This window comes from Protopterus annectens, chromosome 7.part0 (genome assembly GCF_019279795.1).
Source record: "Protopterus annectens isolate FY-2018-M chromosome 7.part0, PAN1.0, whole genome shotgun sequence".
NCBI lineage: Eukaryota > Metazoa > Chordata > Ceratodontiformes > Protopteridae > Protopterus > Protopterus annectens.
In genome coordinates this window covers 690,764,448-690,780,252 of record NC_056739.1, presented here as the reverse complement: position 1 = coordinate 690,780,252, position 15,805 = coordinate 690,764,448, and the positions used below count along the sequence as shown (strand labels likewise).

General features: G+C 36.2%; 1 protein-coding gene across 1 annotated transcript in view; it reads right to left on the bottom strand.

The window, feature by feature from the left end:
* The window catches only part of UNC13D (unc-13 homolog D), a 1,205,501-nt gene that overhangs the window by 632,000 nt on the left and 557,696 nt on the right, over positions 1-15,805 (bottom strand). The window contains exon 9 of the mRNA XM_044077226.1: positions 7,839-7,908. Coding sequence (XP_043933161.1) covers positions 7,839-7,908 — 70 coding nt within the window. The remainder of the gene's footprint in view (positions 1-7,838; positions 7,909-15,805) is intronic.

Sequence of the window (15,805 nt, the reverse complement as noted above, 5' to 3'; positions counted from 1 at the left end):
TAACTTAATTTCTTGAGTTCACATATCATTTTCATGATACCTCTACTGATTTTCTTGATATCACTCTTTACAAAATCTACAGGATTCCAGATATGAATCCAATATATACAGGAAACCAACAGTTTCAAATGCACATTTGCATTATACTAGCCAGCATCTAGTATGGCAAAAAAAAAAAAACTAGTTAAAGATCAGCTGATTAGGTTGAGTAGGATGGTTTCTGATAAAACAGTGTTTGAATTAGACGTCAAGAAGATGCTTGATATGTTTCTGGAAAGGGGTTACCTTTCCACCTTATTGGATAATACCACCAGATATGTCATTGAAAACAGGGTACTAAGATATGGTCCCCTGTTGAATTCGACTGGTGTGACATTTAGTTTTCCAAATTCTAGGGACAACACTCGTGGTTGGGAGTTAATGACCCTTCACAAATATTTGTCTTACAATATCACCAGGTATCTTTTCCCTACAGGAAATGATTAAAAGCACTGGGTTACTGTTTTTGGGACCCTTGGGCTCACAAATAGGATAGGGTTGGAACCAAAATTTGCTTTTAAGAACATAAACATTTTTAAAGGTTTGCTGGAAAGTAACACACTGGCCACGGGAGCACACATTAATAGCTGTGGTATGAGAAAAGGTGGTGCCTGCAGACAATGCAGGTACATTTTATAAGTTAGTAGTTTTTTAATGTCAGGTTGCCCTAATGTATTTAATGTCAGGGGTAAATTTGATTGTGGTACCAAGGGTGTTGTTTACATATGCTTTTGTGCCTCTTGTAATGCTTACTACATTGGGAAACTAAAGGTCCCTTAACGACATGAACTTACCAGCACATCTATGCGATTAAGAGTAGGAATATGAACAATGTTCTTTACAAACATTCAACCTGTTGTTCCAATTTTAGGAAATTTGAATTCATTATTGTGGAAAAAGTGAATACTCTGGATAGAGAGGGTGACTGGGAGACAATGGTAGAAAGGAGACAATACGTTTGGCAGGTACTTTTAAATACTACTGTTCCACCTGGCATTAATGATCATATATCTATCAAACCTGTTCTTAAGTTTAAGACTGAGTTATTATGAGTAATTATAATTCAAGTAAGTTAATACGTTTTTTTAAAGAAGTGTCTTTTTTTAAAAAAGTATCTTATAAAAGCTTTTTATAACAGTGTTTTTAAAAGCATTTTTTCAAAAATCAAATGTCCTTAAGTGTCTTGAAACAGAGTTTTAACTGAATGTATGTTTCTTTAAATTGACTATACTCTTTAAATGGATCTAGCCTTTTTTGGCATGGTTTTGAGTTTAAAGGAAGTGATGTAGTGCAATGTTTTTGTCTGATGATGTTCATTGTCTTTAGTGGAATAAAAGTGCTTACTTTGTTTTATAAAAATCTCCGTTTGTGGCTTTGGAGCAATGTTTCTATTTTTAATTGTCATTTTTTGCTGATTGGGCTGTTTTACTTGGTTTGAGAAAATGGAAATCAAAATCTAAACCAGTTATACTTAAGTAGTGAATAATGCAACAGAGATAAAAGAACAGGAAGTGGGATATTTAGAAAATGGTAGGAGTAAATTATTAGTAAAAAATGAAATTGTGGGAAAAATATATGCAGAAAATTGTTTTATAGGAAGAATGAGGTTTGAGAGATGGCATGAAATGAATAATTTATGCAATGTTGCTTAGACTACACAATATATAACAGCATATGTGAAGAATAATGTTTGTAAATGTGAACTTATAAACAATGAAAAAATGGCAAATCACCTTCAAAATAAAACTGAAAAACTACGAACAAAATGCTCAATGCATGCACCAGATTACAGAGACCAATAATTTCCACAGTGCAATTGCAAGTGAAAATTAAAAACTTTAATGAAAACAAGTTAAGCACTTTTGTTCCTATCCAAGGAACTTCATCAGAACACCACAACACCCAAGCCAATTGTGTGTTTTATATATATATATATATATATATATATATATATATATATAATATATATATATATATATATATATATAAAATATAATATATATATATATATATATAAACACTTTGCTTATGTTACAAGTGATAATTCTATAAAGGTGTTTAAAAGACAGTACTTCTTAGCTCCTTAAACAATGCTGTTCAGTAACACATAGGGACTTATTTGGGATACAACCTCAAAAATATTTATCCTTGACAAGCACTTGATGCCATTAATGCCTTTCATTATCATTAAAGTCAAAAGGGATATTAGGAGCATTTGACATCACATGACCAGGAAAACATCTCAGTTTCATTTATTGTTTCTTTTCCTCTTCAAAGTACAACCACCCCATGAAGCAAGGCTGAGGACTGTGTATTGTTGGGGGGAGCACTACAGAATCCTGAAAGCCCAAAATCCTGAAGACCAAAATCCTGAGACCAAAATCCTCTAAGTTCAAAATCCTGAAAACTCAAAATATTGAAAACACACAGGATACCAACACTTACTATATTCCAGCACAAGTACATACAGAAAGAAATAAAGCACTCACTATATTACTGTTTTACAAGTACAAGCAGGGGGGCAAGCCCCCACCCCCCACACCCCCTGCTACTTAAATATATCAACTCCAAGATTGCACTTAGTGTAGTGAAGTGCAATATCAGAGTTGATATATTTAAGTAGCAGGGGGTGTGGGGGGTGCAGGGGGGCTTGCCCCCCCCTGCATATAGTTGAAGGGTAATATGTTTCTGTATGTACTAGTACTGGAATATAGTAAGTGTTGGCATCCTGTGTGTTTTCATGATTTTGAGTTTTGAGTATTTTGAGTTTTCAGGATGTTGAACTTTCAGGATTTTAGTCTTCAGGATTTGGGGCTTTCAGGATTCTGTAGTGATCCCATTGTTGGGGACTGAGTATTTCGACAATCTATAACCTCATTGTTTTAAGAATGTTAGTATCAGTGGCAGGATATGATATTAGATTACATATGCCTTGGTTTCTCCAGGCTTACTCCTACCTTCCATAACTTCAGTTTTAATAAAAATGAGTATCACAAGTTGAATACATGGTATTAAAGTGCATGCAACTTAGGATCTCTAGTCAAGTGGTGTCTAGGATATAGGTAGAACTAGGTGCTGTAAAACATGAGGCTTATTTCACAGGAAAACTAAGTCACAAACATATAACACTTTCTTCTGTATCCCGACTGCTGTTAAGGTTGATGAAAATACTTAGTCAAGATCTCAGGATGTTCTGGAAAAATTCTGAATCCTCTCTCATCAACGTCCTATCAAATTTTATTAGTGCTCAAAGGGGTTACAATCTATAAATGTAGCTCCTAAGAGACTGAAAACTCCCATCAGCAACTCCTCTGCTATTTGGATTGATGGTATTCTACATGTTAAAATGATTATATACATAATCACTCTACTATTAGAATTCATCCTTCTGTTACTTACATAAGTGACCTTTCAGAAAACAGACAGGCATTTCAAGATCACACAAATGGCTTATATGCCCACTGCAGCAAGGATTTTCTTGTTCTCTCTCCCTCTCTTTAGTTTGCATCCTTCTACTTCAGAGGGAGGGAAGGAGTAACACATAATCAGGGCTGGCCTTAACATCCGTGAGTCCCAGTTTTGACCATCTTGATGAGATACCACAGCTGACCCTATTACCTACCACCCAAACTCACACCATCTACCCCTCCTCCACTTACCTTAGGTGCTAAAGATTATTTCAAATTAATTATCAGGAATATATGCCCTCACTATGTTTTAAAAGAAAACAATATCTTTATTAACATATATTTGGTGAGAAAATATGTTAAAACAGAAGTAAACTATTTTGGTAAGTTAAGTACTCAACACAACCCAGCTCTTTTTGGGCCCCATTCCAGTCTCCCCACAACAAGCAAACCCATCCCCATTGACTCAGTTTTCTCACATTTCTTTGCATATCAGTACATTGGGCATGGGAAATGAGAGATGGGATTGTGGTAAGTAAAACAATTTGGCCAGGTCTCATGTTTCAAATGAGCTTTCATTGGGGTAGCATAGTCTGCTTAGTGTTGTCTGCTGCAACTCCCAAAAAAGCTGGTTTGTGTGTCAGGAGATACTGTTACTGCATTAACTAAACAACTTGAAGGAGTCAACCAATGTAGGCCAGTCTTATTAATACAGTTGACATTAGGGGAAATGATAACTGCATATTTTGTACTTCACGCTAATAGCAAGATCTGTAACAAATAGCAAATTATCAGATGAAGTGAATTTAGGAAGAGGAACTAGGCCAGAGTGCCCTAGACTGAGAAATTAACTCAAAAAATGTGCAATTTTGTTTGGGTGGATGAAGGGGAGCAGTATAAATGTATTTGCTGATGACTGTATGCACCAGACAGGGGTCTATATTGAAATATTGAACACTGGAAACAGCAAATGATGTTTTATCGGCACATTTTCAGTGAAAGCTGAAAATGTCGAAAACCACAGAACAGTGATTTCTTTCCTAGGGAAAGAAATCGCTGTTCCAACCAAAAAAAAAAAAAAAAAAAAAGAAAGAAAAACATTAAACACTTCCAAACCCATACACAAGTACCCTAACCCTAATTGTACCCCCCCAAAAAAAACAGTAAACAACTGAATACACATATGCATGTAACCCAACCATACATCTAACAAGGGAAAAAAGTATACATTTCAAAACATATGCACTTACCTTAACCCGCACCCTAATCCTAAGGTCAGTAACTCTTGCACATTTATGTAAACAGTTCCAAACACTTACACACTTACCTTAACCCAAATTCTACCCCCCAAAACTAAAGTAAACAGCTAAAAACACATACACACGTAACTCAACCATACATCTAATGCAAAAAAAAAAACAGTAAACTCTTTCATACATATGCACTTACCTTGACCCGCACCTGAACCCTAAGGTCAGTAACTGTTGCACATTCACGCTTGGGAGCTATATCGGACAAGGGACCACACTACAGTGCATAACACGGCAAAGCAATGAAGCAGTCAAGCAACTTCTTTCCCAAGGAAAGAATTCGCTGAACAGCCCCTTCGCTGTTTTGCCTGTTTGCTCTTTATTTGTCGATGAAAACGCATTTGACAAAATGGTTTTCGGCATTCTAATAGGAACCCCAGGTAGAAGGTGCTGAAGGGTTACTGCCTGAAATTTTAGGTTTATTTCATGTGTTTGGAAATAAATGATTTTGGATTGAAGTATCATCCTAAAAAGTCTGTGCTGATTAGACCTGAGACATAAGACATAAAGAAAGTAGGGTATGGGCTGTCCAGTTCATGAGGAGGGAAGAGATACTGGAGATATTTGGCATTAAGAGTATTCTCAACTGTGCAACAGACCACGGAGCAGAGCAGGTAGGAAACAGAAGAAAGAGTGAAAGGTATTCTGGATAAATGGTTTGGCAGGATAAATTCCTTAGGAGGTAGGAAAGAGGTCATTAGAATAAAGGCATTAAAATATTGGTCTTATCAGTGATAATGTATTTATTTAGGCATATTCAATGGTGGCCACAAGGCAAATGTTTAATTAAAATACAAAAACTTGACAGATTTGCTTGGCAAAGAATAAAAAGTAGAATGTGGAGTGGAAGTCTTTGGGTATTGAAAGGGGTAGAGGGATGGAGAATACTAGAGATTTTAGGTGCTGTGAAATGGCTATAAATTGGATGTTAGCAGTTAAGGGGAATGTAGGATAATACACTACTGTGGGCTGCTTAGGAGGTAGGGAGAATGAGAGGAAGAGATACATTTTATAAGAAATAGAAATAAAGAACAAACATGAAGTTATTTAAGCATTATTGGGGCATGTGATATTACAGAAATGGCAAAAATGGATGATAGAAAATATATGGGTTAGTATGTTGTCAGAATCAATAGGTGTAATGATTGATGAGTGGCGACTAAAAGTGATTCAATATGTAGATGGTTTGGAAGGATATGGTAGTAATGGTGGGCCAGCTAAGACCGATGGAGCTTCAGGAGCTTAGAGAGAAAATTAGTTAGGGAAAAAAGGGATTGTAAATAACAGGGCATTTAGGAGAAGAGTGACATTATTAAGGGAGAAAGGGCAGAAAATAGAAATCTGGTAAGGCAGAGAAAGACAAGTTGGAATGAAAAGTGGTTTGCGGCTAAATGTTGCCTGGAGAAAAGCAATAGAGGAACAGAAAAGACAGAAAGAGCTGGGTAATGGAGGAGATGATATGGTATGGCAGGATTATGCAGTCTGAATGTGGGTACAGCAAATAATGCAGTGCTTGAAGGTAATATTTGATCTAGGATACATAGCTGAGTATATTTCATAGGTGGCACAGAATGTCTAGGTCGATTAAAGATGAAGGATGCTGGGAGAAGGTGAAGTGCTGAAGATCTGGATATGTGGAAGCAGATTATGTGTATATGTGGCAAGCTTAGCAGAAGCAAAAATGTTTTGAATAAAGATGAGGAAATTCTGAGAGGGAACTTAAGGTAAAGTTCCAATGAAAAATGACTTTGGACTAGAGAAAGCACTGGGTTAATGGGACAAAGTGGAATGTGTAGCAGTGCAGTTTATTGCATGATGGGCCAAGAAGAAAGAATATTCTAGTGTTTTAGAAGAGAAAAGTATATGGCTGGATGATAAAGGAGATGCAAACCTCCTGAGAAATAAATTGGGAGGAAGGTTGAAAGAAAGGGTATATAGAAATAAATGGAATGGGAAAGTAGACAAGTTGAAGAGATTTTTACAATGTAAGTTATATGGTAAGGTAGGCTTTTAAGGCTGTAAACTAAGTATCTTTAAAGAAGGATAAATTAATGGATAGTAACTGCGGTGGTGGTGCTGCGGTAGCATTGTCGCCTCACAGTAAGACGTTGTCCTGTTCAATTCTCAGCTAAAGCATCTTCTGTGTGGAGACATGCGTGAATGGGTGTACCTTCATTGAAGGTTGTGCATCAGGCCTGGCAAGCCGGTAGGTAAAAATCTACTGCCAATCATTAGCGGACCGGAGTTCTGCTGTGGCGACCCCTAACCGGGAAAAAGCTGAAAGATACAACATCGTTGGTCACACAGAGGTAAATGCCGATAAACAAGACACAGAAACTCTTAGGTAAGCTGGTACAAAGACCTTTTTCAACCATGACCCAGACTGAAAAGTTGAGCATATACAACAAGGAGCAAAAAGCTGAATGGGGATATATAAAAAAAACTGAATAAAACTGTACAACATTGAAGAAAAATAAGGATAAATATTAAGTATACAATTACTTTATAAAAAAATCGATGTCAGGCTAATTATACAAACAGGGGGAAATGCAAGTAGCAACTTACAGTGCAATATTGTGTCTGGCGAGCTAAACAGATACATCAGAGTCTTTCAACAAGTGGCATTGCACAAATTATAGAAATCAGGCTACACCATACAAGATATGTATTTACAAACTGTACACATATGTATAAGATACCCAGCAGATGAAAATACCACGGTATAAGGAAATATAAAATATAGAGGTTTGTTAAAATTTAAACATTGAGGAACTAAGTGAGGGTAGATGCATGGTTTGCTTATTTATTTTAACATGTAAATATTTAAGACTGACATAGTGTTTTGCATTCAGTTATGAATTTTTGACAATGTGAATATGTTATTTTAATCCTTTTGTTGCCTTGTGATGATATTTTGCATTAATAAAAATATATAGAAACATCTATCATGTATAAAAGCAAATGGAAACCAAAATCAGATGTCTTACCAAAAGAAATACTGTTTATTTAAATAATTGGAAACATATATACAATTACCTACAGTCTATAAAGTGCACAAAACAATTCACAAACAGCTGCCTACCTTTAGCTTGATGACAATGTTCCCAAGGAAGTCATCCTGTCCTTTGTCTTTTCGGGCTTCTTTAAATATTCTGTTAAAATAAGAACAGCCTTGAGATGGTTATAGCATGAAGGGAAATGTGGATATACAGAAATATGCATAAAACAATAAACAGCTGCAAAAATGCATAACTCAAACAATGCTAGGCTATAAAGCATTCCAGGAAGAAGTGGGAATGAAATATGGGAAAAGGACACATTTTAAATAAACAGCATTTAATCCTAATACACAGCATGAAAACCACTCGAGAATACATATACAGCAAGGTCTTGGTTTAATGCTGTTCAAAATAACCCCGAGAACTGAAGCACAATGTTTTTCTTCAATACAGTTTCCATATAACTACCCTAACGAATATACATTTACTGTTCAAAGAAAACAGATTAGCCTGTATATACTATTTTTAAAGCTGGCCTCTTTTTTCTTACATGTTCAATCTTCACTCTTGAAATTCATTTTATTTGGTCGTAATACAAAATGATAAGCTTAGAATGAAACTATTGGACCACTTGGTTAATGCCACACCACTATCTAAATGAATCATGTCATACAATTAAATTCTACTGCTAAAATCTAGAAGATAGAATTTGACTAAATGATTAGTGTGTGTGTGTGTGTGTGTGTGTGTGTGTGTGTGTGTGTGTGTGTGTGTGTGTGTGTGTGTGTGTGTGTGTGTGAGAGAGAGAGAGAGAGAGAGAGCATGCTTCCTCACAGGAAACTAATTACAGAAAAAATAAGGTCAATTAATTGTGCAATATATTTTAGATAAAGGTATGCATCAATGATGAGATTTTTTTCCTTTGCAATTTAGCAAAAATGAAATTTTGGAAGTAATGTTAAAATTCAGTAACACTACAACATACTAAAAGCTTGCCTTAGTACTATTGTTTCTCATAAATCTGCTGTTATCAGAGTTGAAAGTACCATTAAATATTTTGGCATGATGGAATTTCTTATTACATGTAAAACACTGATTTAGATAGTCCCCAGGATTCATTAAACTCCTTGTCAGAATAGCATTATTCCGACACGGAGTGAACTGCATCCATTTCCGCATTGCTTTAACAGCAGTGTGCCTTGGATATTCATGAAGGTGCACTACTGCTAAGGCTAAGCAAAACATGAGCACTACTGAGTGCAGGGGGCGTGTTTAAGTAGTGCATGCACATCTAACACACCCCCTGCACTCAGAACGTGCCATACAGCACTATTGCAAAGCATTTCAGTGTCTGTGGACACTGAAATGAAATAAAATGAGTATGTCAGTGTCTGCAGGGAGCAAGAAACAATGCAGGGTGTGTGTGATAGGTTCTGTCACACACCATCTGCATTTTAAAAGTGACATATGGCCATAGCCGTCAATGGTACAGGTTTCCACAGAATGCCTAGATGCCTGCCTCACATACTTCTCAACCTCCTAGAGCAAGGAAGCTGTGCAAAGCCATAAATAATGGTGTGACAAAAGCAAAAAATAGGGACACTCTTTAAATATTGCACTGACAAACCCCAAAAGCTGATAGAATTAAAGATTTCCAGTACCATGGACTTCCTGAAGGGTATGAAGACTGAAACACAAATGTCTGCTACTTGAAAGTGCCATACAGCCATAGCTGTCAACTGTAACAGGTTTCTGCAGAATACCCAGATGCCTGCCTCACATACTTCTCAACCTCCTAGGGCAAGAAAGCTGTACAAAGCCATAAATAATGGGGGGACAAAGGCAAAAAATAGGGAACTTTTTAAATATTGCACTGACAAACCAGGAAAGTTGATAGAATAAAAGGTTTGCAGTAGCACATATTTCCTGAAAGGTATGAAGTCTGAAAGCCAAATGTCTGTCAATATGTTCTGACTTAAACCTTGAGTGATTTGCAATGCTTTGCTAGAAAACCACAGTCACACTTCCTAACTTTGTAAGACCAATAATTAAAATCTGTCCCTATGTGTCCCTTTACAATTTCTCTTACTGTGACTGACAAGGAGTATAGATACATGTAAATGAAGTGGGTTTATGAATATATATATTTTTTCCATTCTAAGGTATGTTTAAGCATAGCTGAGCGGGTGTGCACATTATGACCCTCTGTTCAGCATTGCTGAAATATCCCATAGGAGATAAATAAAAATATACAACTCAAACCTTCACACTGAAATAGTGTAGTGGTTAGAGTCCTGGCTTTGTATGTAGGTGTTCATGGTTCAAGTACCAAACCAAGCACTTCATTTTTAAATGCTAAAATTATTTTAATTTTAAATTATGTAGTAATTGATATTTGTTAACCAGGGTAGTGTAGCTGGTCTAAAATGTAAGTGTGAGTGCATATAACATGTGAAACACCCATGCATACACAAGCACCCCATACAGTATAGTCACATCCCATGGTAATGTAATGAAAGCACATAGAGGAATGTCATGTAAAGTAAACCATATACACTTACTAATATGTCAGTAATGACTAATGAAGTCATTATCCTGATATTTTATTTAAATTAAATTTGAGCAATGGTTAGCAGTGCTCAGTTGTGCTTAGCCAGTGTAAGCATTGCTTAAATATGAATGTTAAGCAGCAGTCAGTTCAGCTAAACAGATTTGTGCACTGTTAAGCAATGCTCAGCAATTACCCCTTTAAGCACTGTTCAACCCAGAATACAGGGTTTGTGTGTTGCTAAGCTGTGCATTATAGAAATGGTCCAATGATGGCAAAGGGTAGAAATATAGCCTTATTTAAACCATGCAGGCAGGAATACAGCCATTTTGGGGCAAACGGTGAGAACTAATAAAAAACAGTTATCTGTTTCATTTGCTTCTTCTGAGGTTTTGTGTCAAACTACAGATTCCGAAGGTGAAACCCATGATTTTCCTCCTTTACCTGTGGCTCAGGACCCTGTAGCACATCAACAATGTTTTCAGAACAATGGAAATAACACCAAGATAGGCTACAAGAAGAAGGGTACTGGCTCCGTTTCTCCATCGCGTGAAGGACACTTTAAACAAACATCTAAATGAGGTAGATGGAATTAATGTTGTGGACACTGTCTTTTCACCTATCTCTAATGTTGTTAACTTATCAGGCTGTGTATTATCCAGTGAAGAAGTAGCTGTTCTTCCATTAGGTTTAAAATTTGTTCCCACTGTTATTCCAAGACATCATTTACTTAAACAAGATATATTCAAGTTTATTAGAAAATTACACTTGAAATGTTTTTTTGCACAAGATAACGTTTTTACAGATGGGAAGAGTTTTATAAATGATTTAGGTGGTGATAATAGTGATAATAGTGAAGATAGTCTATATTCATGTTTTTCTGATGAAACTGAAGTCTCCATGTATTCCAATGCTTATTCTATGCTTAATACTGATGGCATTGAATTTCATAGTAAATTTTTACCTCCGTATATTAATCAAACTGTCACACAGTATTCAGAAATGGTTCATTTTTCTATTAAGGAACTTTTGAATTCTTGTAATTCTAGTTCCTGGAATTATAATATGACAAAAAATGAATGGTGTGCTTTAAATAGACTTATGAATAGACATGACCTGGTTGTTAAGCCTTCTGATAAAGGCAATAATATAGTGTTACTCCATCATAGTCAATATTTTGAGATGTGTATGAAACACTTGAGTGATTCTTTGACATATGAAATAAGTGATCAAAACACATACTTAAATGCTATGAAAGAATATACTGTATTAATTGAAAGAGGTGTACGACTAGGTTATTTTTCCAAAAATGATTTTGATAAGAAATTCTGGGTTGATAATTGTAATTTAGCTACTTTTTATTGTCTCCCAAAGCTTCATAAGAGTTTAGAGAGTCCTCCGGGACGTCCTATTGTTTCTGCTACTAATTATTTCTCACGTAATGTGGGTATTGTTATACATAATTATTTGTTACCTTTTGTAGAAAAACTGGATTCTTATGTTAAAGATTCTTTTGATTTCATTGATAAAATTTCAGATGTTATATGGACAGAAAAAAATGTTTTGGGTTAGTGTGGATGTTGTTAGTTTATACACCAATATTGGCCATAAGGATGGTATACAGGCATTGCATTACTTCTTGGGAGATAATCCCACTTCTTATTATATTATGGATTTGACACATTTTTGTCTTGCTAATAACTTTTTTAGTTTTAATGAGGTTATCTACCATCAGTTGAAAGGGACAGCAATGGGGGCATTTTGCCCCCATGTATGCCAATTTATTTATGGCTAAGTTTGAGTTGGAATACATCTATACCAACATATTTTTTCAGCACAATGTTTTATTTTACTTTCGCTACATAGATGATTTAATTTTTCTTTGTAATGGAGGTTTTGAATTTATACATCAGTTTATTTCAGATTTAAATAATAATAAATATAATATACAATTTGATGGTTTACAGTATGGTAAGAAAGTAAATTATCTAGATATTTCTCTAATAGGAGTTACCAATGACCGAATTTCCACTACGGTATATTGCAAGTTTGTGGATGGTAATCAATACTTATATGGCACGAGTTGCCATCCTCCCCATACTTTGAGGTCATTGCCATATGGAGAGATAGTTAGATTATCTAGACTATGTAGTGATGAAGTAGATTTAGAAAATAATATCTATGATTCCATTAAGATGTTTTTACAAAGAGGTTATAGTATGGAATTGATTAAAGAATCTATTAATAAATTATTAAGAGTTATTACCAATAATACTGAGAATTTTTTTTCCAGTTAAAAAGTTGGTAAGGAGATCATCTTTTTAGATGCAAGAATTAACAGATATTCACAAAATTGTAACAAAGAAAAACAAGATATTTATTTTGTGACTACATTCAATTTATTAAGTGAAAAAATTTAGGACTATATTAAGCATTACTGGAAATTCTTGTTACAAGATGAATTAATGTGTAAATGTATTCCTATTGTTCCAAAGGTTGCATTTAAAAGGGGACAGAATTTAGGAGATAAATTAATTAAAGCTTATTATGTTCATCCTAAGGATCAATTAAGCTATCCATTATGCACTTATGGTACTACTCATTGTGGTTCTTGTAATATATGTTCATATATCAAATTATATTTTGATAAAATAAATGGAATTAGGTTTATACCAAATAATCAATTTACATGTCATACTACAGAAGTTATTTATTGCCTTAGGTGCCCCTGTAACCTTTGTTATGTGGGAGAAACAAAAAGAAAATTTAAAATTAGAATGCAGGAGCATGTTCGTGACATCAAAAGGGGAGCAATAGAAAGTCCTGTAGCTTTACATTTTATGGAACAACATAACAGTAATGTAAATTTTTTGGAGTGTACTATTTTAGAAAAAGTTTGGTCAGAAAAGGAGATGATAGATTGTTGAAAAATATTTTATTATTTAAAGAAACTATTTATATATTGAAATTTAATACATTATCACCTAGTGGTCTTAATAAAGAAGTCAACTGGAGATGTTTATTGTAACATATTTTAGTTTTTTCATGTTATATATTTATTGTTTTTGTATGTAATGCTGCTTTAAACAAAAAAGCCTTTTTTTAAATTGATGTATTAATTGAGTAATTAATTGTTATTATTCAATTGTTGATGGTATAAAAGGGAGTATGTATTTATTACTTTTTGTGTGCTCAAGGAAGGCTGATGTTGCAGAGGCGCTAAGCCACATTAAATTCGTTTGGTGGAGAATTCTTGTTGTTTTTAGGAATACAGCCATAACCTGTTTAGTTTGATCTCTGCAGGAACATGTCTGGCATTGGGGAGGGAGCACACTTTTGGGTGCAGTGCTGGAGCACCCCGGAGTCCAGGGTCATGCCTGGAGTCCTCATAGAACACCATGACAACAGACTGCTGCAGGGCTAGTACTAGGGCTCTCAGTACAAAGAGGAGGCCTGAGACCGTCTGGCACATGACCTCACCAATGCCACTGGAATCCCCCAAAACTGGTAAGCAAGTATGACATCATTATGCTGACATAAAGCATAGCAAGGGGGAGCTCTTGGCCCAGTGGATCCAAGATGCTCGGGACCAGCATGCTTCAGCAGTTTGTAAGTATACCAGTTAGAGCTGTACCAAATTCTAGTCTGAGTATGTGTTAGACAGGTATGCATAATGTTTGTTTCTCACCCCTACAGCTGCAGAAGGGAAGGCTATGAACATTGAGGCCCATGCTGACAGACTGACAAGGATGCAATGACAGGCTGGTGAGTACAGATCTATCTTTCAGTACAAAGTGCCATAAAGTAGAAGGAGTACATTGTTTACTGCCAGTAGGTATATTGTGTACTACAATGAATAAAACATGTTTGCCACACTAATACTTATCCACAGGATGTCCATTAATAAAAGTGTAATTTCACTGTAATAAAAATATACAGCAAACCGTTGTGTTTACTCTGGTATGTTGTTGTAGAAATAGAATGTGTACAGGTTATGTACAGCAAATATGGTGCTGACAGCATGAAATAACTGAGGCTGTTCTTGGAAATAGCTAGTATGCATTGCAGTCTTGTATTAACCTTTGCTTTCCAGATTGTATTATGTACAATAACTATCTGCCATGCATGGATTTCAGGATTACAATGTCAGACTGTCCAACCCAGAGAGTATTAGTCAGAAATCAGTCAAGCCAAAAACAGCAGTTTCCATGTAGCTCAGTGTGATGGAAAACAGCATTGTTGTTCATTTTAGCACACCCAGACATGGTTCGAATCCAGGGAGTGTTACTGAGATGTGTGCATATATACACAATAGAAGGCCTGAATATTTGTAGAAACAGTCAGAAAGTGTTAACAGATATTTTCCCCACAGGTCTTACAAGTAAAGAAATGTGTGTAGTAGTGGCTATACTAATGCACCATGTACAATTGTTCCACTGTCCAACCCCATATGCCTGCAAATGTCAGCCAGATAGGTGCATACACCATGCCCTCTTCCCAATACATGTCTCTCAAGTGTCATCACGCTGTCACAGCTAGTGGTCACTGCTGCCAATCACCTTGGACACAGATAAGAATCCAGGTGAGCTATGCTAGTGGCAGACTCACAGGGTACCCCTTCTATATCAAGTATGTAACCCTGACATATATAAGCCCCCTCCAGTAAAGTAGCTACAGTGTACCCAGTCTGTCCCATATCATTACAGGTTGACTGTCGAACAGGTATGTATGTGCCAGAGAAGCTATGGGCCATAGGTAGATGTAAAGTTAGGGCAGACCGGTAGAGTAATGAGCAGTACTGTTGTGAAAAATAGAAGCCAATACAGTTGTTATGGACTTTTTATTCTCTCCCTCCAACAATCATCTGCATCAGTAATTATTATTATTATTCATATATTACAGGTATGTTGTTCTCAAAACCTATTGTTGACACGTGTTCTATTATTGTTCATATATTTCATTTGGTGCATATTAACATACCTCGTTCAAATACCATTACTGGTGGCCTGTTGCCATCAATGGCCATCAATGTAACTTGCATGCTGTTAAAATTCTTACTGTTGTTCCATTTATGCATGTACTCTGTTTGCTATGCAACTGTTTCAAATCTGTTGGTTTGAGTTAATGGGAGCACACACGCATGCTGTTATCACTAATTTTGAAATGTATTTCTCATGACTAACCAATATGCCCTGGAAAACCACAATACCATAGCATGTTTTGCGAATGCAGATCCCAGCAGAACCACCTGTCCCACCCCATCTGGCCGTGGCACTAGGGCCCAACATGTCTGGGACCCATCCCGGAACATTCTTCTTCACTGGTCCTGCTCCACCTTGGGGTAGAACTGCCTCAGGGGATGGGGTCTGTCCCTCCCTGGGACAACAGTTCTGGGGTATGGTGTGCAGCATCATCCATTCTGAGTTGGGTGGGCAGCTGCACCAGATGGAGGGCCACCTGGCACACTTCAAGGGGCAGGCTGCCCTTCTTATCCAGCCCCCA